Source organism: Coenobita brevimanus, chromosome 17 (genome assembly GCF_032717465.1).
Source record: "Coenobita brevimanus isolate Jiangsu-jjx chromosome 17, ASM3271746v2, whole genome shotgun sequence".
NCBI lineage: Eukaryota > Metazoa > Arthropoda > Malacostraca > Decapoda > Coenobitidae > Coenobita > Coenobita brevimanus.
In genome coordinates, this window is record NC_136970.1 from 39351355 (window position 1) to 39378854 (window position 27500).

A 27500-nucleotide genomic window follows, 5' to 3' on the forward strand; every position below is an offset into this window, starting at 1 on the left:
GGACAGTAAGGTAATAAACAAAATAAATCGCTTAGGAAAAGATGTCAGGGATCTTTTTGCAGAGTATGGCAAAATCGTAAGGATATCACACAGGACAATAAGGTGTAATAAACAAAATAAATCGCTTAGGAAAAGGTGTTAGGGAGCTTCCTTGACCGGCGAGAGTACAGGTCTCTTCACCACCCACTTACAGTCGGCCTCAAAATGCTCCTTCAAGCCTCAGTGTAAATTTTGGACCCATCTCACGCTGTTTCTCTTCGTTTCTCCTTATCCGTGCTTCTCCTTATCCCTGTTTCGCCTTATCCGTGCTTCTGAATTTCTTATCTGTGACGGATGAGAGGATGTTATGTACTATCTTTATTTACGAATGAGAGGATGTTATGTGATGTCTGTATCTACGGACGAAAGGATGTTATGTAATTGTCTCTATATATGGATGAGAGGATGTTATTTACCATCTCTTTCTACGTAGTTATAGCTGTGTAATATCTATCTACGCATGAGAGGACCTTATGTAATTGTCTCTATACTGTATACGGATGTGAGGATGTTATGCAGAATCCCTCTCTACGTAGTTATAGCTGTGTAACATCTCTATCTATGGATGAAAGGATGTTATTTAATTATCTCTATCTATTGAACATGTTAAGTCAGATGCCTTTATCTCAGAGAGGGGAGCCACTGGCATACAATCAGATAAATAAAATACCATACAATAAGATAGATGTCAGATTATCATCATACGTTGAGTACACCGCTTCCCGTCCGATCAGCGAAGTTAAGCAACGTTGGGTCTGGTTAGTACTTGGATGGGTGACCGCCTGGGAACACCAGATGCTGTTGGCATCCCTACGTGTCAAGTGGGGTTGGTGGAGGATTAGTGCCCCTCCCTGTAAAACAATTAGCTCTATGCCATTGGCCACCCCGTCTGGGATACATGGCGTCTGGCAATGAATGAATGAATCATCATCATTTAATCCAGTGTTGCCCTATGAGAAGCGTAGGAGCCCGGGGCTAAGCAAGTTGGTCCTGACATTTAAGATGAGTGACCAGCCTCACTCATCCCTGAGTGGCATTACGTGAGCAATGAACCCAAACCACCCCGTGGATATAAACCTCCACCGGCTCAATCCGACTGGAACACCTTAATTTCCCACTAAATCACCAGGCACCATAATTTGGCTATATGGTTACCACCCAGCGTAGTAAATGGTTTCCTGGTGTACAGGAACCATTTGGCTTGTCACTAAGTGCATAGTCACCCGTAGACAGGAGGAAGAGGAAAGAAAGAAGGATAGAGAGAAGAGGAAAGAAAGAAGGAAAGAAGGACAGAAGAGGAAGGAAGGAAAAGAGGAAGGGGCAGTCCCAGAAACCAGCACTTCATCGCATGAGTGGATGGTGCGCGCCCCCACCAACCACTTATAGATCAGATAATAAAAGATTATAAGAAGGCAAGGAAGAAAAGCAGCTGCAGAGACTAAAAAGCAAGGAAGGAACGCGAGAACAGCGAGAAGGAAGAAAGGAAGGAAAGAGGGATGAAAAGAAAATAGAAGGAAGGAAGGAAGGAAGGAATTTTTTTTTATAAATAACAGAACGGAGGAAGGAAAAACAAATGAGTAAAAAAAAAAAATCCATACACCAGATTACTGGTGTCCTCTGTTCATAAAATATCTGTAACAGTTAGACTTGAACAGTTGTAGGTTGAAGTTTGGAGGAAAACAACTCTGGGGAAGCGAGTTCCAGAGAGATGCAGTTCGGGGAATGAAAGAATTCTGATAGGCAGAAGTTCTGCAATATGGCTGAGTGACATTCCAGTCATGAGCGCTACCAGATGCCCGTGTAGCACGAGGGAAGGCATGGAGAGGTGGCACCATGGACGCAACTTCGTCTGAGCATTTGCCATTATAATATCTGTAAAATAATGCAAGGGAGGCAACATTCCTTCTTACTTGCAGGGGAGGTAGTTTATTTGTACTGGCAGGGTTGTTAATGATTCTAACAGCTTTGTTCTGAATTTTGTCTAGTTGTTTTGATGCAACCTCTCCACAACCATTCCACAAGGGTGAGCAGTATTCAAGGAAGGAAAAAATGACTGAATGAAGAAAACTAAGAACGAAGGAAGGGATGAGGGATGCCAAGCTATATGTGATACGTAAATAAAAATAAAGGTCAGTTGGTTATGGAGGGAAGAAAGGCGTTGGAATTACAGCAAGAGGGGGCACTCACCATCCACTCACTCGAAGTAGTGCTGCTTTCAGATGGCTGCCCGTTCCTCTCTTCCTTCCTTCTTTCCTTCTTAACTCTCATGTACTTCTTTCTTTCCTCTTCCTTCTGTCTACGGGTGACTTCACACCGAGTGACAAGCCAAATGATTTCCTGTACACCAGGAAACCATTTACTACGCTGGGTGGTAACCATATAACCAAATTATGGCGCCTGGTGGTTTAGTGGGTAATTAAGGCGCTCCAATCGGATTGAGCCGGTGAAGGTTTATATCCAAGGGGTGGTTGGGGTTTATTGCTCATGTAATACCACTCAGGGATGAGTGAGGCTGGTCACTCTCATCTTTAATCTCAGGACCAACTTGCCTAGCCCCGGGCTCCTACACTCCTCCTGGGGCAGCAAAAGATTGGATGATTGGATGATGATGATGATGATGATGATGATGATGATGATGATGATGACGATAATGATGATGATGGGAAACGAAGACACTAAAGAAGAAAACTATGAAGTAAAGAATGGATGAAGGAAGGAAGGAAGAAATGAATGAATGAATGAATGAAGAAAGAAAGAAAGAAAGAAAGAAAGAGAGAAAGAAGGAACGAACGAACGAAAGAACGAAAGGAAGGTATGAAGGAAGAAAGAAGGGAAGGAAGGAGGGAAGGAAGGAAGGAAGGAGGGAAGGGAGACTGACCTGAGATGCAAGGAAGATAAGTCACGCTGCTTGTGGCAGGTACACAATTGCTGCTTCTTCAACTCTGGCTCACAGTGGACAAGGGCAGGTAATCTCAGTGGTTAAGGAAGCTCCCTAACACCATTTCCTAAGCGATTTATTTGGCTTATTACACCTTGCCGTCCTCGTCTGTGTTATGTAAATCCTTCTTATATCACACCTTGCTGTCCTCTTCTGTGTTATATAAAGCCTTCTAATATTACATCTTGCCGTCCTCTTCTGTGTTATATAAATCCTTCTACTATCGCCATGCCTGCAGTGTCCAAAAATAAATCGCTAAGGAAGAGGTGTTAGGGAGTCTCCGTAAACCACGAGAATCCGAGACACAGACAACGAGCCCTGCCTAGCCTGGTCTTGAGGTCTCGGGTCTGTTTGTGGGAAGAGAAAGACTTAGATTAACTCTGTCTGTGGGAAGAGAAAGACTTAGATTAACTCTGTCTGTGGGAGGAGAAAGACTTAGATTAACTCTGTCTGTGGGAAGAGAAAGACTTAGATTAACTCTGTTTGTGGGAAGAGAAAGACTTGGATTAACTCTGTCTGTGGGCAGAGAAAGACTTGGATTAACTCTGTCTGTGGGAAGAGAAAGACTTTAACTCTGTCTGTCTGTGGGAAGAAAAGACTTGGATTAACTCTGTCTGTGGGAAGAGAAAGTCTATAACTCTGTTTGCCTGTGGGAAGAAAAGACTTGGATTAATTCTGTCTGTGGGAAGAGAAAGGCTTAACATAACTTTGTCTGTGGGAAGAGAAAGACTTAGATTAACTCTGTCTGTGAGAAGAGAAAGACTTTAACTCTGTCTGTGGGTAGAGAGAGACTTACGTGAACTCTCCGTCTGTGGGAATTACTCTCAAAGAAACCAAATCATCTAATCTCAGTACACTAAAATACACCAATACATCCACACAGTAAATAAGGTTCTTGTGTATCAACTGCCATCACAGCTGTTTAATATTACTTCTGTCTCTGTAGGATTACCCGTTTCATCATCATCATCATCATCATAAACATCATCATTAATATCATCATCGTTATTACCATCGTCATCAATCAGTATCATCATCAATCATCGGTATCATCATCATCATCTTCATTAATGTTATCATCATCATCATCATCACAACCATCTTCTTCAATCATCAATAACATCATTATCGTCAACCCTCAGTATCATCACCACCATCTTCAGTCATCATCATCATCATCATCAGTATCATCACCACCACCTTCTTCAGTCATCATCATCATCATCAATCATCAGTATCATCACAAGCATCTTCTTCAGTCATCAATATCATCATCATCATCATCATCACCACCACCTTCATCAATCATCCATATCATCATCATCATCATCATCATTATCATCATCATCAATAATCAGTATCATCATTATCATCACAACCATCTTCTTCAATCATCAATATCATCATCATCATCATCATCATCATCTTCATTAATATTATCATCATTCATCAATATCATCATCATCATCATCATCATCATCACCATCATCTTCTTCAATCATCACCATCATCATCATCATCAAAAATCATCATCACCATTATCATAATCACTGTCATCATCATCAGTATCATCACCACCTTCTTCAGTCATCAGCATCATCATCACCATCATCATGAACAACATCATCACCATTATCAATATCATCACCACCATCAACGTCTTCAATCATCATCATCATCATCATCATCATCATCGCCACCACCATCTTCTTCAGTCATCCATATCATCATCATCATCATCATCATCATCACAACCATCTTCTTCAAATCAATATCATCATCATCATCACCATCACCACCATCTTCTTCAGTCATCTATATCATCATCATTATCATCACAACCATCTTCTTCAATCATCAATATCATCATCATCATCATCATCATCACCACCTTCTTCAACCATCACCATCATCATCATCATCAATCATCATCATCATCACCACCATCTTCAGTCATCATCATCATCATCATCAGTATAATCACCACCATCTTCAGTCATCATCATCATCATCACTATCACCCCTACCTCTCATCCCACGCACGTATGGGAAAGATAGTATCCATAAAAGAAAGACATGACATAAGACAAAATACAAGAAAGCATGACAACTGAAATGACCCACACACTTCACTAACAACCACACACTTCACTAACAACCACACACCACCAACAACCACACACTTCACTAACAACCACACACTTCACTAACAACCACACACTTCACTAACAACCACACACTTCACTAACAACCACACACTTCACTAACAACCACACACTTCACTAACAACCACACACTTCACTAACAACCACACACTTCACTAACAACCACACACTTCACTAACAACCACACACTTCACTCATAACCACACACTTCACTCATAACCACACACTTCACTCATAACCACACTCTCCACAAAAAATCATCTGGTGTCAGTTTTACAAAATTCTCTTCACAGTCTGAGCCAACAGATCGATGGAAGCTGATTATGATTAGATTAATATGAAGAAAATTTATCTATCTCTCTATCTATAGCCCGACGCCCTAATCTCGCAAAGGGTGGCCGCAGACAAAACGCCCCCAAGTCTCTGGTTTAGATTAATGTCTGTCTACTAACTGACAAAGATCCCCAACTTCTTCTAGCTCAGGTGACGGCCAAGTGTAGTTAATCTGACTAGGAAATAAGGAGGCTCGTTCTATCTATCTATCTGTCTATCTATCTATTGCCAGACGCCTTAATCCCGTTAGGGGTGGCCACAAACAAATCTCCTTCATGTTGCCCTGTCCCCCGCCATTCCACTGCCCTGCTCCCGGCTCACACCCCCCTCTCTCATATACCTCTCCACTCCATCCCTTCATCTCATCCTTGGCCTCCCCTTCCCTCTCTCCCGCTCCACCTCACTCACATACACTCTCCTCATCAGTCTCTCATTCTCAATCCCCCCAGCTTACACCCCCCTCTCTCATATACCTCTCCACTCCATCCCTCCATCTCATCCTTGGCCTCAACCTCCCTCTCTCCCGCTCCACCTCACTCACATACACTCTCCTCGTCAATCTTTCACTCTCCATCTTCTCTACTAATTTTATGACACCAAACCTTCTTAGTCAAGTTGTGCTATTGTTGCAGTGGTCTAAATCCATCACGTGGAAACAAACTGACCGCAGGACCACTACTGAGTCCACAAAATCATATGGCGTTAGTCTAAGTGGGATTCTAGACACCACCCTGCCCTGTCGAGTCTTGATTTTTTTTTAATGCAAGAAAGAATGAACCAAAGGCCAGGAGTCCGCAATACCGTTCCCTCCAAGAAAAAAAACAAAAACAATTCAAAAGAGAGCCAAAATCAAGATCAGTTCATTTAAAGATGCCTGGACACACTGCGTTTGAAAGACTGGAGATCATAGGCAGCAGGAAGTACAGACAGAGGGAGACAGTTCCAGAACTGACCTGTTGCATAAATGAAGGACTGGGAGTACTGGTTAACTCTTGCATTAGAGAGTTGGACAGAAAAGGGATGAGAGTTTGCTGCTAGACGGGTGCTACGTACCCGTCGTAGAGGTGGAGGGATGCAAGCAGACAGTTCAGAGGAGCAGTGACCATTGAAGTAGCGATAGAAAAGAGATAAAGATGCAACAGTGCGGCGAAGAGACAGAGGTTGAAGGGAGCCAGTAAGAGGAGGAGAGTTGATGAGAAAAAAGCCTTTGACTACACCCTATTGAGAAGAGCTGTATGTAGAAGAGAGATAAAGATGCAACAGTGCGGCGAAGAGACAGAGGTTGAAGGGAGCCAGTAAGAGGAGGATTTGTGAGAGTTAACGAGAGGTTGTATAAAACTACCACTATACTCGCTTCAGTTCAACCTGGCCTAAAATTTTCACCTTTCCACCTTGTATGCTGACTTGTAACACTAGAATAAAACTAGAATAGGGTGCTAGTCACGAAGAAGTGCAATGGAAAGGCTATAGAGTTGTATTACTGTCATATTCTGCCACTGAGCTACATGAAGTAAGCTACAAAAGGACGAAAATCTGGGCCAAGTTAAGATGAAACACGTATAGTATGTCGTTGTTCTTATTGCTTAGCCTTGGTCTGTCTGGTCGAGCAAACCCGTCGACCACAGGTAAGCAACTATATACAACCTACAGGGAACCGGTGCCCATGTGGTGGACAGCGCCTGAAAAGGGCCCATCTCAAAGGCAAGCTGCAGGGAAACACAGTATAGAAAAATTTGGCTCCTGGGTGGACGCCGCAGCTGATTTGCTTCATCTAGGGTATATCGAGCCAACACACGCAGAGTCCTCGTCTGTGACACCTCAAACCCGACTTGTGGAAAGAGCAACAAGGCCTCGAACAACACCTAGTAACTGCACTTCGCTCGTTAGTCTCTCTCTCTCTCTCTCTCTCTCTCTCTCTCTCTCTCTCTCTCTCTCTCCCTCTCTCTCTCTCTCTCTCTCTCTCTCTCTCTCTCTCTCTCTCTTACCTGTGTGCTGTGGTATCCTTGAAGCTCCTACGAACATTCTTGCCTATCCCAGGGTTTCAAGCTGACCACCAACCCATCTGAAAAAGAACATATATATTAACCACTTAATTCCAAAGGCGTATTATATTTACGATTATTGCTGTTATCATATGTTTTATTGATTCTGTGAGAGACTGTAAGTTCCATCTGTCTACCTATAGCCAGGCGCCTTAATCCCGTCAGGGGTGGCCACAAACAAATCACCTCCATGTCATCCTGTCCCCTGCCATTTCGCTGCCCTTCCCCAAACTTACACCCTCCTCTCTCATATACCTCTCCACTCCATCCCTCCATCTTATCCTCGGTCTCCCCCTCCCTCTTCCCCCCCTGCACATCACATACACTCTCCTAGTTAGTCTCTCACTCTCCATCCTCTCCACATGGCTAAACCACCTGAATGTATGTCGTTAATGAATAAATAAATAAAATAAGTCACTGTCACCCCCCACTGGCAGATAAATAACACAGCCCATCTAAAAAGGTCTATTTATTAACTAATTTATGCTGATAGTGATTTAATTCTCCTCTGATGCCTGGTTATGCAAACAAGTTGGAATTTGCCCCTACCCATCAACCTACCTACCTCCGTACCTACCTACCCACGTCTCTTCCTGCCTACCTACCTCCCTTCCTACCTACCTACCTCATTACCTTCCTTCTTCCCCACCTACCTACCCACCTGCCATCCTACCTACCTAATACCTACCTACCTCCAACCCTCGCTGCCTAAATTCCTCCTTCCCTTCATACTTCCTTACCTACCTACATCCCTCATTAACTCCCTTCCTGCCTACCTACGTCTCTCCCTCCCTCCCAAGCCACCTACCTACATTCCTACCTAAATCCTGCCCTCCCTCACATCTTCCCTACCTACCCACTTAACAATCAACAGACCAACCTACCTACGTATCTGCCTACCTACCTACCTAACTTCCTACCGACCTGCCTACCTACCTACCTGCCAACCTACCAATCACCATACCTACCTACCTATAATATTAAGGGATCAGGTAAGACTGCGCTGTGTATTCGTGAATATTGAGGGATATTCTGTGGAATATTTTGGCGAGTCGAAGGTTGTAGGTACTGAGTTTATCTATCTATCTATCTATCTATTGCCAGACGCCTCAATCCCGTAAGAGGTGGCTACAAACAAATCGCCTCCATGTCGCCCCGTCCCCCGTCATTTCACTGCCCTGTTCCCAGCTCACACCCCCCTCTCCCATATACCTCTCCACTCCATCCCTCCATCTCATCCTTGGCCTCCCCCTCCCTCTCCCCCCCTCCACATCACTCACATACATTCTCCTCGTCAGTCTCTCACTCTCCATCCTCTCCACATGGCCAAACCACCTCAGTGTGTTTCTCCTAACGCTTCCTATCACATCCACATCCACACCACAACGCTCCTTCACACTCTCCTCGTCAGTCTCTCACTCTTCATCCTCTCCACATGGCCAAACCACCTCAGTGTGTTTCTCCTAACGCTTCCTATCACATCCAAATCTACACCACAACGCTCCTTCACTTCCTCATTTGTCAGTCTGTCTCTCCACGTGACTCCACAGGCTCCTCTCAGATAACTCATTTCCACTGCCCTCACTCTTGAATTCAGTCCCTCCAACAGGGTTTATGATTTATTAAAAGGAATGAAGTTTCTTTGGCCCGACTCATGAAGGACAGTAAAGTCAGAAATCAGGTGTGCCACAGTCTCATCGTGTGATTCCTGAACCAAACGCTGTGATGCTGTGTGTGTGTGTGTGTGTGTGTGTGTGTGTGTGTGTGTGTGTGTGTGTGTGTGTGTGTGTGTGTGTGTGTGTGTGTGTGTTAATGTGAGGAAGAAGGAACCCAAGGCCAGGAGTCCGCAAATTGTTCCCTCCAAGAAAAAGCAAAAACAAGATAACAGAGGGCCAAATTCAAGATGCGTTCATTTCGAGATGCCTGGACACACTGCGTTTGAAAGACTGGAGGTCATAGGCAGTGGGAAATACAGCCAGAGGGAGACATTTCCAGAGTTGATGGATCCTGTGAGAAGCAAATGGAGGGTGGACAAGGCTCAGAGATTTTGCTCGTAACCTTCATCTTCGGCAAATTACTTTCAAAATTTAATTAGGTTATTCTTGCCTGACCCTTAACTCTTCCACCAACTTTGGTTCAAATCAGATTAAAAAATAAAGTTTGCGTTAAATTTACCATGTGACCTTAACCTTTGTCCTCTCCCTGTGACCTTGACCTAGGAATGATTGTCCTTAGAATCAAATCTCATTATCCTTGTTTTATCCTGAACCATTCCACAAAGTACAGTCAATATCGGATAAGAAAATTTTTAAGTTAATCACGCCATACAGCTCTGACCTTTGATCTATTGTTCTAAAAAAAAACAATGTGTGATGGCTACTACTCAGCTAACTCTCAACCATTTCACCAAGTTTGGTCAGTCAGATCAAAACTGTCCTAGATACTTGGTTCACACACACACACACACACACACACACACACACACACACACACACACACACACACACACCTTCCTCTGTAACCCCACCCTTTGACTGACTGCTTTCGAAATTAAGCCACCTCCTTCTTCGTTACCCTTAGTCCTTCCTCCAAGTCTGGTCTAAAATTGGGATAAACTAAGGTGAGCCTGCCCTTGAGGTAGGTTAGTTGGCTAGGTTTTAAATACAAAACTTGCGGGTTCCTGGCCTTGGGTTCCTTCTTCCTTGCATAAACACACACACACACACACACACACACACACACACACACACACACACACACACACACACACACACACACACACACTTGGCACTGAGGTGATGTGGTCATGTGAAGAGGATGGAGAGTGAAAGACTGACGAGGAGAGTGTATGTGAGTGAAGTGGAGGGGGAGAGAGGGAGGGGGAGGCTAAGGATGAGATGGAGGGATGGAGTTTAGAGGTAAATGAGAGACGGATATGTGAGCTGGGAGCAGGGCAGTGAAATGGCGGGGGACAGGGCGACATGGGGGCGATTTGTTTGTGGCCACACCTCACGGGATTAAGGGGTCTGGCAATAGATAGACAGATACCTGGCCTTCTCCATTCCTCGTAAACCAGCACCATGTCCGGATATCCCTCGGCAGTGACCAGGCAGACCATTACCTTGATGCTCGACCATTTGTTTCCAGAACAGCCTAATGATGGGGATGATCTGACGAAGCCCACAGGTAAACACGGCAATCTTCTGTGGACAAGGTGTGAAAATTAGCTGGGGTGTCCTCTGCTCCTTCTGTATGTTGGGTAAGGAAATGAAGGGTGAGGTATGTAGGGTAAGAAAATGAAGGAAATGAAGGGTGAGGTATGTAGGGTAAGAAAATGAAGGGTGAGGTATGTAGGGTAAGAAAATGAAGGGTGAGGTATGTAGGGTAAGAAAATGAGGAAACATGATGCAGCAAGCGATGAAAATGATGACACAGAGAAGGAAAAACACGAAACGACGTGGAAACTGAGGAAAATAAGGAAACTGGGGAAGGAAACGAAGAAATAAAGGAGGAAAATGAAGGAACTCACGAGGAATTTATGGAAGAAGATGCGAGGAAAACCATGGAAGCAAAAGAGGAAAGTTGGCGAGGATAAATAAATGGGGTAGACAGGACAATGAATAAAAAAAAGGACCAGGTATATGCAGTAGAAAGCAGATAATGGGAAAACGTATTTATTTTAATGATTCACATATAAAACACAAGTAAGTTCTCGAAATGCAGAGAGGCCAAGGCAAAATAAAGATTACGGAAAATGCGTCTGTTATATTGCCTCTATCGGATACGTTTATGTGAAGCTACAGAACGTGTTGAATGTTTTTGGCGTACCTGATAAGAGCCAGGATTCCAGGGGCTTGAATGATGAGTGAATGGAAGCGTGGCCCATTGGATTGACTCTATCGGATACGTTTATGTGAAGCTACAGAATGTGGTGAATGTTTTTGTTGTACCCGATAGAGCCAGGATCCCGGGGGCTTGAATGATGAGTGAATGGAAGCGTGGTCCATTGGATTGGGCAAATTTGGGCTGTGTGGACATTGCTACTCCTCATCCTGCCCTAGGATGGGAAAGGAGGTCCGGATGATGATGATGATGATCCTCTATTCACTTTAATCTGGCCTAGTACAGTACGCCCTTGTTAAGCTTGATCCGATATAGCCAAGGGTCTGTTATATTCGATGTCCCCCCACCCCTCCCGTGGGGTTGGATTCCGAGTACATGTTTGAAAATGAATTAGTCTCTCTATCCATCTATCTATAGCCCGACGCCCTAATCCCGCGAAGGGTGGCTGCAGACAAAGCGCCTCCAAATCGCTCTGTCATCCACCATTTGACTACCCTCCCCCCAGCTCACTCCCCCCTCCCTCATATGCCTCTCAACTCCATCTTCCCACCTCATCCTTGGTCTTTCCCTCCCTCTCCCTCCCTCCACTTCACCTACATACACCCTCTTAGTCAGTCTTTCATTCTCCGTTCTCTCCACATGTCCAAACCACCTCAGTGTATTTCTCCTAATCTTTTCAACCACATCCACATCCACCCCTCAACGTACAACAGCATATTCTAGTATTAAAAATGAAAACTATACTCATTTTACACAAACTTGGCCCATTATTTTACCCTTTTGAAGCTTATTTCAGAACTTGCCATAACACTTCTTCATGACTAGTACAATATTTCTAGAGTCTGTTATTACAACTCGACAATTCCGATGGGAAGCAGGCAATTTAGACCAGGTTGGAGTGAAAGGAGTAGGAAACACAGTACTGCGACCCACTGCACCCCATTTAACTGACATTGTTATTGCTGAAGAGCGTCTGGTAGCCTTCGTGATGTCCGATAAACCCGATATCTGGCCTACCAAGGTCCGTTAAAGCGAGGGTCTACTTATACTGCCTTATCCTCATGACGAATGCTGAGATATATTAAGTAACTGACACTAGAATAGGCCTATGTGGATAGTCTGAAAAGGCATGGAAATGATGTAGAACAGAGACCTACAAGAAATAACTTCCATTAGGACGAATATTTGTGATGTTATATGTGGTAAGTGTGTGTGTGTGTGTGTGTGTGTGTGTGTGTGTGTGTGTGTGTGTGTGTGTGTGTGTGTGTGTGTGTGTGTGTGTGTGTGTGTGTGTGTGTGTGTGTGTGTGTGTGTGTGTGTGTGTGTGTGTGTGTGTGTGTGTGTGTGTGCATCCTTCACTCACAAGTTGACAGTGACTCAGGCAACGATCCTTCCCCTTCATAAGCAGATTTCCTTAGACAGTGTGCACAGTGGCTTCTCCTTCCTTCCTCCTCCTTTCCTCCACCTCTCCTTCCCTCTTCTTTTGGTCCTGTCCTTCGCTCCTTCACCCTCTGCTCCCTTCCTCCTCCTCTCTGCTCCATCCTCTCCCTGTGTTACTTGCAAGACATCAACATCTGTGGAGATAGGGAGAAAGTTATCAAGAAAATAAGGAGGAGGATGGAATGAGCTAAGGAATACTGGGAGAAAGAGCGAGAGATGAAAAATATAAAGTCCATATAGAGAGGAAATTTTATCATATTCTCCTCCCTAACACCTCCTCCTTACCGATTTATTTTTTGATATGGCTAGCTAATATCGTTTTGTACGTTATTTATGCAGAGTATGGCGCTATTGGATGGGATTTATGTGACACAGAAGAGTACGGCAAGGTGTAACTAAAGCGCTTAGAAGAGGTGTTAGGGAGCTTCCTTAAGAGACAAGAATACAAGCACAAGACTTATTTATTATGTAAGATAAATTCTATTCTATTCTATTGCTAGACGCCATAATCCCGTAAGGGGTGGCCATTTGACTTTGAGTTATTTGTTTTACGGAGAGGGGCACTGACCCTCCACCAACCCACTTGTTGACACATAGGAAGCACGTATGGTTTGGCTACATGGTTACCACCCAGCGTTGTAAATGGTTTCTTGGCTTACAGGAAACCATTTGGCTTTACATTGAGTGACAAGCCAAATGGTTTCCTGTAAGCCAAGAAACCATTTACAACGCTGGGTGGTAACCATGTAGCCAAACTATACGTGCTCCCTATGTGTCAACAAGTGGGTTGGTGGAGGATTAGTGCCCCTCTCCGTAAAACAAATAACTCAAAGTCAATGTACAAATTAGTTTACTAAAAATATATATATATATATATAAATATATATATATATATATATATATATATATATATATATATATATATATATATATATATATATATATATATATATATATCGATCTCTTGATACTTAACCCGTATTATCGTCGGTTACTAAGTCTCCCTAACACCTCTTCCTTAACGGTTTAGTTTTTGGATCCGGCTTGTTAATACCATTCTGTGCCTTACTTATGGAGTGTATGGCGATATAAGAATGATTTAAGCAATATAAAATGCGACATTAACGTATAAGCAAAATAAATCGCTTAGGATGAGGTGTGAGGGAGCTTCCTTAACCGAGGTGCATGCAGGTCTTAGAGGTGATGGATGGGTGGTGAGGATGAGAGAAACATTCGGTAAGGAGGAGGAGTTAAGGAAAGCAGCAAACGCCTATACCCATTTTACTTTAACTTGGCCTAAAATTGTCATCTCTCCATCTTCACTGCCCACTTGTAACAATGGATTAGCATTAGAATATACTAATCACGAGGAAGTGCGGAGGCAAGGACGTGGAGCAGTACTGTTCTTTTTCTGCCACTCAGCTACGTGAAATAAGCCGAAAAATGAAAATCTGGGCCAAGTGGAGTGAAAGGAGTATAGTAATGCTGCTCATACACTAGGATTGAGGCTATAAACATTAGATCAGATACGCTCAAAAGGAAAGGTTAATGTGCTATTACTTTCCTACATAATGTTCTATTGTAACTCTGTAAATGATCTCCGCCACCTAAACATTATCTATAGTACGTGTCTGAGTCCGCTCCTCTCCTTCAGTAAAATTCTGGTGCCCTAATGTTCAGTATCTTGCAACAATTTTCCTATAGTCTGTGACCATGATGGGAAAAGGCTTTGGCTAGAGATGGAAGGTAAACTGGGTGAGGGAAGAATGAAACTGAGATAATATTACTAACAGATATACTTTACAAAGGGAACTCTCATCACATACGTAAGGCAAGTACACCCTCCCGAAAAAGATATGGGCCCTTTATGTTCAATGGTTGTAAAAATAAGCAAGTTCTGTAGACACACGTGACTATAAATCTGGTGCCTAAAAACATATACCACTTAGCACGTGATTGTCGTGCCATTTCGAGTTCCAATAATTACCAAATATTTTCACATACAAACACAGGATGCCCCATACATCACAGTGTCTCGTCCATGTTTCAGAATATTATGTGCCGTAAGATGGCCCATACTTTCTAGGTGCTATAACTAACAAGATGGTGACTTTATGGGCAGATTAGTAAATATATATACAGGATACCGCAAGGAGAGAATAGGCGATGGACAGGAGTGTAAAAAAGAAAAACTGAAGTGTTCACCAGCATGACACAAATGCTTGTCGTTTCTACATATTACCTGTGAGGCCTTCTCAGCTCACTATCCTGGCACTAACCTCTCACTGTACACACTATACTCACTATCCTCTCCCTGTACTCACTATCCTGACTATCCTCTCACTATACTCACTATCCTCCCCACGCTGCATTAGGTCGGGGTGTATGGATCCGAAATGAAGGAAAAACGTCATCTAATGGCAGCAGACTCACCTTTTTTGACATGCAGTGGCGAGACAGGTTCCAGCCCTATGCAAGTTTTTTCTTTTTTATGCAAGAAAGAAGGAACCAAAGGCCAGAAGCCCGCAAACCGTTCCTTCCAAGAAAAAAAAAAAAAAACTATACAAGAGCCACATTCAAGACCCGTTCATTTCGCGCGACGTGCTTTCATGGGTCAGTGTCATCACAGCAAAAATTACATCGCCATTACAAGACTTTTCACGAATTTTGGACTTATTCATTCTACAAGGGGGCAGATGGTCTTCAAACTTTCAAATGTGCCGGGTGATGAAGGCTCAGTGGGGGAGACTATGGAGTTTTAGCAGCAGCCATTAGATGAATAAAGCTGACCCAAGCAAACACAGAATACTATCATTCAAGTATATATGACAGCGTCCGGACTGGCTCTATCGGATACGTTTATTGAAGCTACTGTACGTGGTGAATGTTCTTGGCGTATCAGATAGAGCCAGGATTCCGGGGGCTTGAATGGCGAGTGAATGGAAGCGTGGTCCGTTGGATTGGGTAAATTTGGTTTTCCTGGACGTCGCTACTCCTCATCCTCCCCTAGGGTGGGAAAGGAGGTCCGGATGATGATGATGATGATTAAGTATAGACAGGTGGAAAGGCTGTGATTTTTTTTTTTTATGCGAGAAAGAAGGAACCAAAGGCTGAGCCCGCAAAACGTTCCTGCCAAGGAACAAAAACAATACAAAAGGAGCCAAGTTCAAGATGCCTACATTTCGTGATGCCTGGACACACTGAAAGACTGGAGATCATACAGTAGGAAGTAGGAAATACAGACAGAGGGAGACAGTTCCAGAGTTGACCTGTTGCATAAATGAAGGACTGGGAGTAATGGTTAACTCTTGCATTAGACAGCTGGACAGAAAAAAGATGAGAGTTTGTTGCTAGACGGGTGCTACGTGCCCGTCATAGAGGTGGAGGAATGCAAGCAGACAGTTCAGAGGAGCAGTGAACATTGAAGTAGCGATAGAAAAGAGATAAGGCCACTAACTGTACTTGTTATACCTGTGAGGTGAGGTGCCACAGTGAGGTTGATGGTGGAGGCAGGTGGTGGGGTGGGTCTGGGTGGTGGTGGAAGTAACTGCAGCATCAGAATGTTGGGTGGGGGGATGTCTGGGGGAGGAGGGGGTTGGGGAGGCTCCTCATCTTCTTCCTGCTCTTCCTTCCCCTCCTCCCCCACTGCACTTCCCTTACGCACACATGACCGTCTCTGGTGGCAGCGAACCAGGAATGCGCACACCACCACTAGGAAATAGACTCGCTAGATTACATGCCTTCTTGTTGGGGGAAAAAAATAATTCCATATTTTCTTTCATGACGCCAAGGGGCCTGAAATTCTGTGTTGTAACAGCAGAATAACATTAAAATATGATGCTAGTCACGAAGAAGTGCTATGGAAAGGATGGACAACCCGTAGTATTGTCTTTTTCTGCCACTGAGCTACGTGAAATAAGCTGCAGAAGGATAAACTCTGTGCCAAGTTAAGATGAATGACCTATGGGAATATATATCATGCTAATAAGGAGAGGCAAGAGTGTTATTGTGTTGTTGCTGTGGAATGTGAAGCAGATCAAGGCAGTAGTTAGATTTACATTATTATATATATACGAGTAGTAACTTTGGTAGTAGCAGTAGTACTGGAGTTGTATTAGTATTTTTATGTATTTATTTATTTATTTTATTATTATTATTATTATTGTGGCACTCCAATCGGACTGAGCCGGTGCAGGTTTATATCCAAGGGATGGTTGGGGTTTATTGCTCACGTAATGCCACTCAGGGATGAGTGAGGCTGGTCACTCATCGTAAATGTCAGGACCAACTTGCCTAGCCCCGCGCTCCTACCCTCCTCATGAGGCAACGTAGGATTGGATGATGAATGGATGGATTATACTATATTATTATTATTATTATTATTATTATTATTAATTATTATTATTATTTTGTGGTAGGTGTGGGCGCTCACCATCCACTCACTCGATGTAGTGCTGCTCTCGGGTGTCTGCCTTTTCCTCTCCTCTCCATTCCTTCCTTCCTCTTCTGTCTTTCTTTCCTTCATCCTTTCCTCGTCCTTCTGCCAACGGGTGACTTTACACTCCCTGTTTTGTCTTTCTTTCCTTCATTCTTTCCTCTTCCTTCTGCCTAAGGGTGACTCTACACTGAGTGACAAGCCAAATGGTTTCCTGTACACCAGGAAACCATTTACTACGCTGGGTGGTAACCATATAACCAAATTATGGTGCCTGGTGGTTTAGTGGGTAATTCAGGCGCTCCAATCGTTTTGAGCCGGTGAAGGTTTATATCCAAGGGGTGGTTGGGGTTTATTGCTCACGTAATGCCACTCAGGGATGAGTGAGGCTGGTCACTCTCATCTTAAATGTCAGGACCGAATTGCCTAGCCTTGGGCTCCTACGCTCCTCATGGGGCAACACAGGATTATTATTATTATTATTATTATTATTATTATTATTATCATTATTAATATTATTATCATTATTATTATTATTATTATTATTATTATTATTAAAGAGTAAGAGAGTGTTTGTGATTGTCAAAAGGTTGAAAATGTTTACGCTTAAAGGTAAGAACATAACTACTGCTGTTGTTACCGATGAGGATGGTGGAGCAGAGGAGGGCAGGCACGAGGACGGCAGCAGGCACTCGGGGTGGTGTGTGGAGTGTGTGAGGCAGCTGGCAGTACTCCCCCATGTACCCTGACGCACACACACACTGAAACCCTGGGGGGGAGACATGGCTATTAATACACTTCTGCTTCAGGACACGAGAAATGTTATCACCTTCATTTCCAACCTGGCATCATCTTCATTTCCACCCTGTCATCATCTTCATTTCCACCCTCATTCCTGGCACGAGAAACATCATCTTCATTTTCACCCTAATTCCTATCTTAGACATGGGGCGAGGTAGAATCCAGAAAAAAGGACAAACATATAAGCTCAGTTAATAGTATCTCAAATGAAATTGGTTACAGTCATTTACATATCATTCAGTCAATCAATCAATCATTTCCTGTAGCACCCCACGGGATGCATAGGGCCTCGATGAACTCTCTCCACCACTATTTGTCTCTTGCCATCTCCTTCAGGTCCCACCAACACTCCTCTCCTGCTTCTCTTTTCACTGTCCTCAACCAGGTTTCCCTCGGCCTACCTCTACCTCTTCTTCCTCTAGCAGTCCACTCTGGCATATCATTCAAGCCTTGGAAATTATCTCCCCATCTCACAAGAATAACAATCTGCACATTCCTATACTGATGTTCCTTTTATAATAAGCTTAAGACAACAGATAGCACTGCGCATATCCCCAGAAATTGCACTTAAATCCATTAGGGACAGACCAGGCCTCTCTCACCGTACGGCACTGTCTTGAAAATTACCTGAGAGCGTTATAATTACTACAGCCCTTGGTTTTATATGGAGAGTGAGAGACTGACGAGGAGAGTATACGTGAATGACGTGGGGGGGAGAGGGAGGGGGAGGCCAAGGATGAGATGGAGGGATGGAGTGGAGAGGTGTATGAGAGAGGGGGGTGTGAGCTGGGAGCAGGGCAGTGAAATGACGGGGGACAGGGCGACATGGAGCCTATTTGTTTGTGGCCACCCCTTACGGGATTACGGTGTCTGGCAATAGATAGACAGATAGATAAATTCATGCAACGATTCACCTCTCAATATTTTACCAGGAGTCAGAGATGAATTTAATACACATATCAGTAAAAGGCTGCAGCTTCTCATACTAAGATAAATCAATCACTTATTGGTATACAAAATTACTGTCTGCTTTAGCCCTAGTGAGAGTTTCTTGAGAGTTAATCTACATATCAGTATTGGTGAGTCTAGATAACACCAGTCAAATACAAGACATAAATACCTCAGTCTTCTTTAAGCTTATGTGGTGCAGTGGGAAAGGCTTTGTCTGTGTCTCTTGGGAAGTACAGTATGCCGTGGTTAATTTGAGTGTCTGTTATATTTCTCATGGATCGATGTACCGACGAATCTACAGTAGTACAATAATGTCTTCATTTGTAATCTGTAAATATCATACATACAGAGCAAAAAGACACCTATCTATCTATCTATAGCCCAACGCCCTAATCCCGCAAAGGGTGGCCGCAGGCAAAACGCCTCCAAGTCGCTCTGTCACCCACCATTTGACTGCCCTCCCCCCAGCTCACTCCCCTCTCCCTCATATACCTCTCAATTCCATCCCTTCACCTCATCCTCAGTCTCCCCCACCCTCTCCCTCCCTCCACATCACCTACATACACCGTCTTAGTCAGTCCTTCATTCTCCGTGCTCTCCACATGTCCAAATCACTTCAGTGTATTTCTCCCAGTTTTCTCAGTCACATCCACATCCATTAGTAACCTATAAGTATTATGCACACAGAGCAAAAAGACAAACAGAAAGGGAACAGGAATCATTATGCCTTTATGATCCACACATCCAGAAGACAGTGGGGCTTACTAGACTTCTTTTGCACTAACTTGGCTCACATTTTCGTCCTTTTACAGCTCATTTCGCGTAGTTCAGTGGCAGAAAAAGGCAATGCTGCAGCTCTACATCCATTCAACAGCACTTCTTTGTGACTACCATCATATTCAAATGTTAATCTAGTCGTACAATCCAGTATTCAAGATGGTATAGGCTTATGTTTAAGCTTAGACACCACTGATTATGGTACTGATTCATTTCCCCCGTCAGTTCTTTAGTCTGATGATCTGCAGGGCCTCACCCCACACTCTCTGTTCTGCCTCTGGACACTGTTTATTCCACATTCATCCTTGTGACTCTCATTAGCCAAACAGCGTCATTCCTCCTCTCAGTCATACTTGTGACTCTCAATCATACTTGTGACTCTCATTAGCCAAACAGCGTCATTCCTCCTCTCAGTCATACTTATGACTCTCAATCATACTTGTGACTGTCAATCATACGAGTGACTCTCAATCATACTTGTGACTCTCAATCATACTTGTGACTCTTAATCATACGTGTAACTCTCAATCATACGTGTGACTCTCAATCATACTTGTGACTCTCAATCATACTTGTGACTCTCAATCATACTTGTGACTCTCAATCATACTTGTGACTCTCAATCATACTTGTGACTCTCAATAATACTTGTGACTGTCAATCATACTTGTGACTCTCAATCATACTTGTGACTCTCAATCATACGTGTAACTCTCAATCATACTTGTGACTCTCAATCATACTCGTGACTCTCAATCATACTTGTGACTCTCAATCATACGTGTGACTCTCAATCATACGTGTGACTCTCAATCATACGTGTGACTCTCAATCATACGTGTGACTCTCAATTATACGTGTGACTCTCAATCATACTTGTGACTCTCAATCATACTTGTGACTCTCAATCATACTTGTGACTCTCAATCATACTTGTGACTCTCAATCATACTTGTGACTCTCAATCATACGTGTAACTCTCAATCATACGTGTGACTCTCAATCATACTTGTGACTCTATCATACTTGTGACTCTCAATCATACGTGTGACTCTCAATCATACGTGTGACTCTCAATCATACTTGTGACTCTCAATCATACTTGTGACTCTCAATCATACTGATGACTCTCAATCATACGTGTGACTCTCAATCATACTTGTGACTCTCAATCATACGTGTGACTCTCAATCATACTTGTGACTCTCAATCATACTTGTGACTCTCAATCATACGTGTGACTCTCAATCATACGTGTGACTCTCAATCATACTTGTGACTCTCAATCATACTTGTGACTCTCAATCATACTTGTGACTCTCAATCATACTGATGACTCTCAATCATACGTGTGACTCTCCTAAGCCAAGCAGCGTCATTCATCCTCTCAACACATCCAAACCATTTCAGTTACTGATCTGTGTCACTATTCTGATATTTCTTACACCAAACCTCCCTTGCAGAACACTACAGTAATTCAAGTCTTTCACTAAAACTATCCATCTATCTGTTGCCAGACGCCTTAACCCCGTAAAAGGTGGCCACAAACAAATCGCCTCCATGTCGCCCTGTCCCCCGCCATTTAATTGCCCTGCTCCCAGCTCACACCCCCCTCTCTCATAGACCTCTCCACTCCATCCCTCCATCTCATCCTTGGCCTCCCCTCCCTCTACCCCCCTCCACCTCACTCACATACACTCTCCTCGTCAGTCTCTCACTCTCCATCTCTCCATATGGCCAAACCACCTCAGTGTGTTTCTCCTAACGCTTCCTATCACATCACTCAATGAGACCATATTCATCCATCTCAACATTCCCATTCCTGTGTATTCATATTTACAGATGGAGTGGCAGTGGCGTTACCTGTGTGAGTGTTGATACAGGTGCCAGAGTGAAGACACGGCCGCCACACACACTCATCCCGGTCTTCACACCTGTCCCCCTCACCTGCCAACACCTGCCCCTCCTCACACCTGTAATACAAAAACACGTATTATTAGTCAACGAAGCTCACTATAGGTAAATGTTTCTATCTGAGGGCACTGGTTCACCCTCGCAACTTGAATATTAACTTCCATCCATCATTCAGTCCAGCGCTGTCCCATGAGGAGCGTAGGAGGCCGGGGCTAGGCAAGTTGGTGCTGAATTTAAGATTTGTGGTTGCATAAAATTCACTGAGGGTTATTTATGAGGTAGGAATGAATCTCCATGATCACTAGTCAAATCCACCCTGCAATCTGGCTATCCCTGGCCATCAACTGAGCTGAAACGGACTAGCGACACTTGTCAGATTACACAAGCTATAGCACTTCCTCCTTTCCAATCTGTTTCTTTATATGGCGCCTTAACAAAGTCTTACATACTGTTTATGAAATATATTTTGAATGCATTACGCAGGCATAGATAACATACACAACATGATTAATGTGCAATATGCAAAATAAATCCCTTATTATGGAGCTTGGAAATTCTTCTGACAGACTGACAAATGAGGATGTGAAGGAGCGTTGTGGTGTGGATGTGGATGTGATAGGAAGCGTTAGGAGAAACACACTGAGGTGGTTTGGCCATGTGGAGAGGATGGAGAGTGAGAGACTGACGAGGAGAGTGTGAAGGAGCGTTGTGGTGTGGATGTGGATGTGATAGGAAGCGTTAGGAGAAACACACTGAGGTGGTTGGCCATGTGGAGAGGATGGAGAGTGAGAGACTGACGAGGAGAGTGTGAAGGAGCGTTGTGGTGTGGATGTGGATGTGATAGGAAGCGTTAGGAGAAACACACTGGGGTGGTTTGGCCATGTGGAGAGGATGGAGAGTGAGAGACTGACGAGGAGAGTGTGAAGGAGCGTTGTGGTGTGGATGTGGATGTGATAGGAAGCGTTAGGAGAAACACACTGAGGTGGTTTGGCCATGTGGAGAGGATGGAGAGTGAGAGACTGACGAGGAGAGTGTGAAGGAGCGTTGTGGTGTGGATGTGGATGTGACAGGAAGCATTAGAAACACACTGAGGTGGTTTGGCCATGTGGAGAGGATGGAGAGTGAGAGACTGACGAGGAGAGTGTGAAGGAGCGTTGTGGTGTGGATGTGGATGTGATAGGAAGCGTTAGGAGAAACACACTGAGGTGGTTTGGCCATGTGGAGAGGATGGAGAGTGAGAGACTGACGAGGAGAGTGTGAAGGAGCGTTGTGGTGTGGATGTGGATGTGACAGGAAGCATTAGAAACACACTGAGGTGGTTTGGCCATGTGGAGAGGATGGAGAGTGAGAGACTGACGAGGAGAGTGTGAAGGAGCGTTGTGGTGTGGATGTGGATGTGATAGGAAGCGTTAGGAGAAACACACTGAGGTGGTTGGGCCATGTGGAGAGGATGGAGTGAGAGACTGACGAGGAGAGTGTGAAGGAGCGTTGTGGCGTGGATGTGGATGTGATAGGAAGCGTTAGGAGAAACACACTGAGGTGGTTTGGCCATGTGGAGAGGATGGGGAGTGAGAGACGGACGAGGAGAGTGTGAAGGAGCGTTGTGGTGTGGATGTGGATGTGATAGGAAGCGTTAGGAGAAACACACTGAGGTGGTTTGGCCATGTGGAGAGGATGGAGAGTGAGAGACTGACGAGGAGAGTGTGAAGGAGCGTTGTGGTGTGGATGTGGATGTGATAGGAAGCGTTAGGAGAAACACACTGGGGTGGTTTGGCCATGTGGAGAGGATGGAGTGAGAGACTGACGAGGAGAGTGTGAAGGAGCGTTGCGGTGTGGATGTGGATGTGATGGGAAGCGTTAGGAGAAACACACTGAGGTGGTTTGGCCATGTGGAGAGGATGGAGTGAGAGACTGACGAGGAGAGTGTGAAGGAGCGTTGTGGTGTGGATGTGGATGTGATAGGAAGCGTTAGGAGAAACACACTGAGGTGGTTTGGCCATGTGGAGAGGATGGAGTGAGAGACTGACGAGGAGAGTGTGAAGGAGCGTTGTGGTGTGGGTGTGGATGTGATAGGAAGCGTTAGGAGAAACACACTGAGGTGGTTTGGCCATGTGGAGAGGATGGAGAGTGAGAGACTGACGAGGAGAGTGTGAAGGAGCGTTGTGGTGTGGATGTGGATGTGATAGGAAGCGTTAGGAGAAACACACTGAGATGGTTTGCCCATGTGGAGAGGATGGAGAGTGAGAGACTGACGAGGAGAATGTATGTGAGTGAGGTGTTGTGAGGGAGAGGGAGGGGGAGGCCAAAGATGAGATGGAGGGATGGAGTGGAGAGGTATATGAGGGGTGTGTGTGTTGGGAGCAGGGCAGTGAAAAGCGGGGGACAGGGCGACATGGAGGCGATTTGTTTGTGGCCACCCCTTACGGGATTAAGGCGTCTGGCAATAGATAGACAGATAGACAGACATCTGAAGTGTAGTGGTGGCGACTCCAGTGTTACTTTCCTTACACGAGAAAGCAAGAAAGAGTATATTAGCAATGGAAGTGAGACCTATGACGCTTGTTCAATCTATATATCTACACCTACTATATTACCAGCGAGGCAAATGGGACTTCTTCGAACCCTATTTCCAAGAACGCACAATTTCCCTAATGTGACTAACTTCCTAACTTACTTAACCTGGATACACAGCTGGTGACATGTAGAGTGAGAACATCTATTGACGCCAAATTGATTATGGTAGCGTGCATGATTGGGTGCCACAACTTTTCTAATCTGCAGGCAGACCGAGGTGGATGGCACCTTAAATGTTACTTGTTTTGGACGTGTGGTGCCTCATATGAAACTTCTGCTACGGACCTGGAGCGTGGATATCAACAGACGTAAAGAGAACACAAAAAAGGCAGACTGGGACAGGGGTGGAAGAAATGTGAGTTGGGTGGGCTGGATGAGATAGGCTGGTGAGTTTTTTTTTTTAATTATTCTTTTTATGCTAGAAAGAAGGAACCAAAGGCCACGAGCCCGCAATACTGTTCCTTCCAAGAGAAAAACAAAATACAAGAGAGAGCCAAGTTCAAGATCCGATCATTTCGAGATGCCTGGACACACTGCATTTGACAGACTGGAGATCATAGCTAGCAGGAAATACAGACAAACGGAGACAATTCCAGAGTTGACCTGTTGCATAAATGAAGGACTGGGAGCAACGCTTAACTCTTGCATTAGAGAGTTGGACAGAATTGGGAGTTGGAGGGATGCAAGCAGATAGTTCAGTGACCATTGAAGTAGTGATGTATTGGGGCAGAGTGATGGTTCAAGGTGGTTTATTTTTTTAGGCAGAAGAGGAACAACAGGGGAAACCAGTACAAAAATACCAGATAGACGTGGGACCATGCAGGCCGTAATTTGAGGCGTTGCTAAAGTCTAAGAAAGTAAAACGTCTTGTGTCCGATAATGGTTAGGGAGTGAGTCAATGAGCAGCCCCAAGAGATGCTCCCGTATCTGAAGAGGTGAACACACATCGCTCTCATATACCCTTGCGTCCTCTAACACAAATAAAGGGGACAATACTATAAATACATGCCAAGGTGGGTTAATATCCTTCCAGCCACAGAAAATAAAGCTTAATCACCATGTAGAAAGCAAACAAACACGGGATGAGGTTTTTACACAATCTACTTCAATTCTTCTCCAGTGTTAGTAATGCCAGACAGGACCTCAAACAGTCTGGTAAAAATATCATTTGCTTCTGTTTCCTCCATAATTGCAATGAGAGAATGGTGGAGGTATAATAATGAGTACACACTGAGGTGGTTTGGCCATGTGGAGAGGATGGAGAGTGAGAGACTGACGCGGTGAGTGTATGCGAGTGAGGTGGAGGGGGAGAGAGGGAGGGAGAGGCAGAAGGATCAGATGGAGGGATGGAGTGGAGAGGGGTACATGAGAGAGGGGGGTGTGAGCTGGGAGCGGGGCAGTGAAATGGCGGGGGACAGGATGACATGGAGGCCGATTTGTTGCGGCCACCCCGTATGGGATTAAGGCGCCTGGCAATAGATAGATAGATAGATAGACGATAATGAGTGATGTGCTGTCATTTGTTTGTCCGACTGTCGTGTACAACTACCCCAGAGGTGAACTAAGAAATTTAGCTGTAAAAAGGAACCGATAAGAAGCTGTCTATTAGGAAATAAAAAAATTCTTAGGACAAAAACGACGCTGGTCAACTCAGGAACTGTCTCCCTCTGTCTGTATTTCCTACTTCCTATGATCTCCAGTCTTTTAAACGCAGTGTGTCCAGGCATCTCGAAATGAACGCATCTTGAATTTGGCTCTGTTTTGAATTTTTTTTTAGTTTTTCTTGGAAGGAACAGTTTGCGAGCTCCTGGCCTTTGGTTCCTTCTTCCTTGCATAAAAAAACAATACATTTAATATTCAGCTTTTAGTAACAATCGGTCATGAATCTGATACTAGTTGTGGTAATTGAGCACTAAAGTAAATAGAAATTAATGATGTTACCTTTGTACATAAAACAATTTTTTGGACAAAAACAATGCTGCATTTAACGTTCATCTTTTGGCAACAATTGGTCATGAATTTGATACTATAGTCGCGGCGCACGACTCTGAGGTTGTCATTATCGTACATTGGCAGCTATCATTCAAAAGTGCGTCCGATTTCGTAACATATTATACACGAATCATATTATTATTATGCACGAATATATCATACACGAATATTATTATACACGAACATATTATACACGAATCACATGCGTCTCATACACGAAATCAGACGCACTTTTGAATGGTAGGTTGCCAGGGCACGATAACAACAACCTTGAGCACTTAATTAAAATGAAATTAATGATGTCACCTTTGTACCAACACAATCAAGTGATGCCTGAGACTCACCCACAATGATAGGCGTTCCAGGTGTCCACGCAGGTGAGGTGTGGGGGGCAGGACACGTTGTGGCAGGGAGAGGGGGCGACGCACCCCTCCCTCACCCCACGGAACATGCTGGCCTGCCCCCATACTGTGCTGTTGGTGGCCGGGGGCAGCGGCACACTCCGACCCCCTACCCTCACATCATCAATACAGCCTGTAATGAAGTTATTTTAGCAGTAACATCTTATAATCCTCAATATCATGGTCATCAATACAACCTGCAAAGAAGTTATATTATTACTGACATCTTATTATCTTCAGTATCACAGTCATCAATACAGCTTGCAATGAAGTTCTTTTCTTAGTAGCATCTTATACTCTTCAAAATCACAGTCATCAATACAACCTGCAAAGAAGTTGTATTATTACTAACATCTTATATCTTCAATATCACGGTCTCTCCCAAGGTGTGCAAGACAAATGGGTGGCAGCACCAACAGAATGCAGTCCCTGGTAATACAGAATTGTTGAACTGTAACTGTTTTAACACCTCTGGAAGAAGAGATCTTTTCAAATCCAGAATAACATCGTCTGACATTATCAATAAGAAAATATAAAAGATGCTACCATAACGTGGGTGCCATGTCTGTGTTAGCCATACCTCTTTTATCAGCTAGTCTAAACCATCTGATACTGAGGAAAAAACTGGAGTATAAAAGATATGCAAATGTCACAAATTTGCCCATACAAGGGTAATGAACTAAAGATATTCAGTCTGGATTTTACACAGTTGCATAAGAGTTTGAGGGCAGTTATAGTGAAGAGAAGCATTAAATATATATAGTAACTTGGCCTGAACATTATTACTGAAGGTTAGAACTGCATATTATATTCTCATTAACTCTACACGAGCGGAGTGGAGAGGTATATGAGAGA

General features: G+C 44.0%; 1 protein-coding gene and 1 pseudogene across 1 annotated transcript in view; one reads left to right on the plus strand and one right to left on the minus strand.

Moving 5' to 3' along the window:
• LOC145391157 (putative neural-cadherin 2) overlaps positions 1-27500 on the minus strand; it is a 93100-nt gene that overhangs the window by 4370 nt on the left and 61230 nt on the right. Inside the window, exons 29-32 of the mRNA XM_080265836.1 lie at positions 26589-26793; positions 21628-21737; positions 17856-18004; positions 10566-10720 (exon numbers count right to left, since the gene is read on the minus strand). Of these exons, the coding sequence (XP_080121962.1) occupies positions 10566-10720; positions 17856-18004; positions 21628-21737; positions 26589-26793 (619 nt within the window). The remainder of the gene's footprint in view (positions 1-10565; positions 10721-17855; positions 18005-21627; positions 21738-26588; positions 26794-27500) is intronic.
• Positions 728-846, plus strand: LOC145391267 (5S ribosomal RNA; annotated as a pseudogene).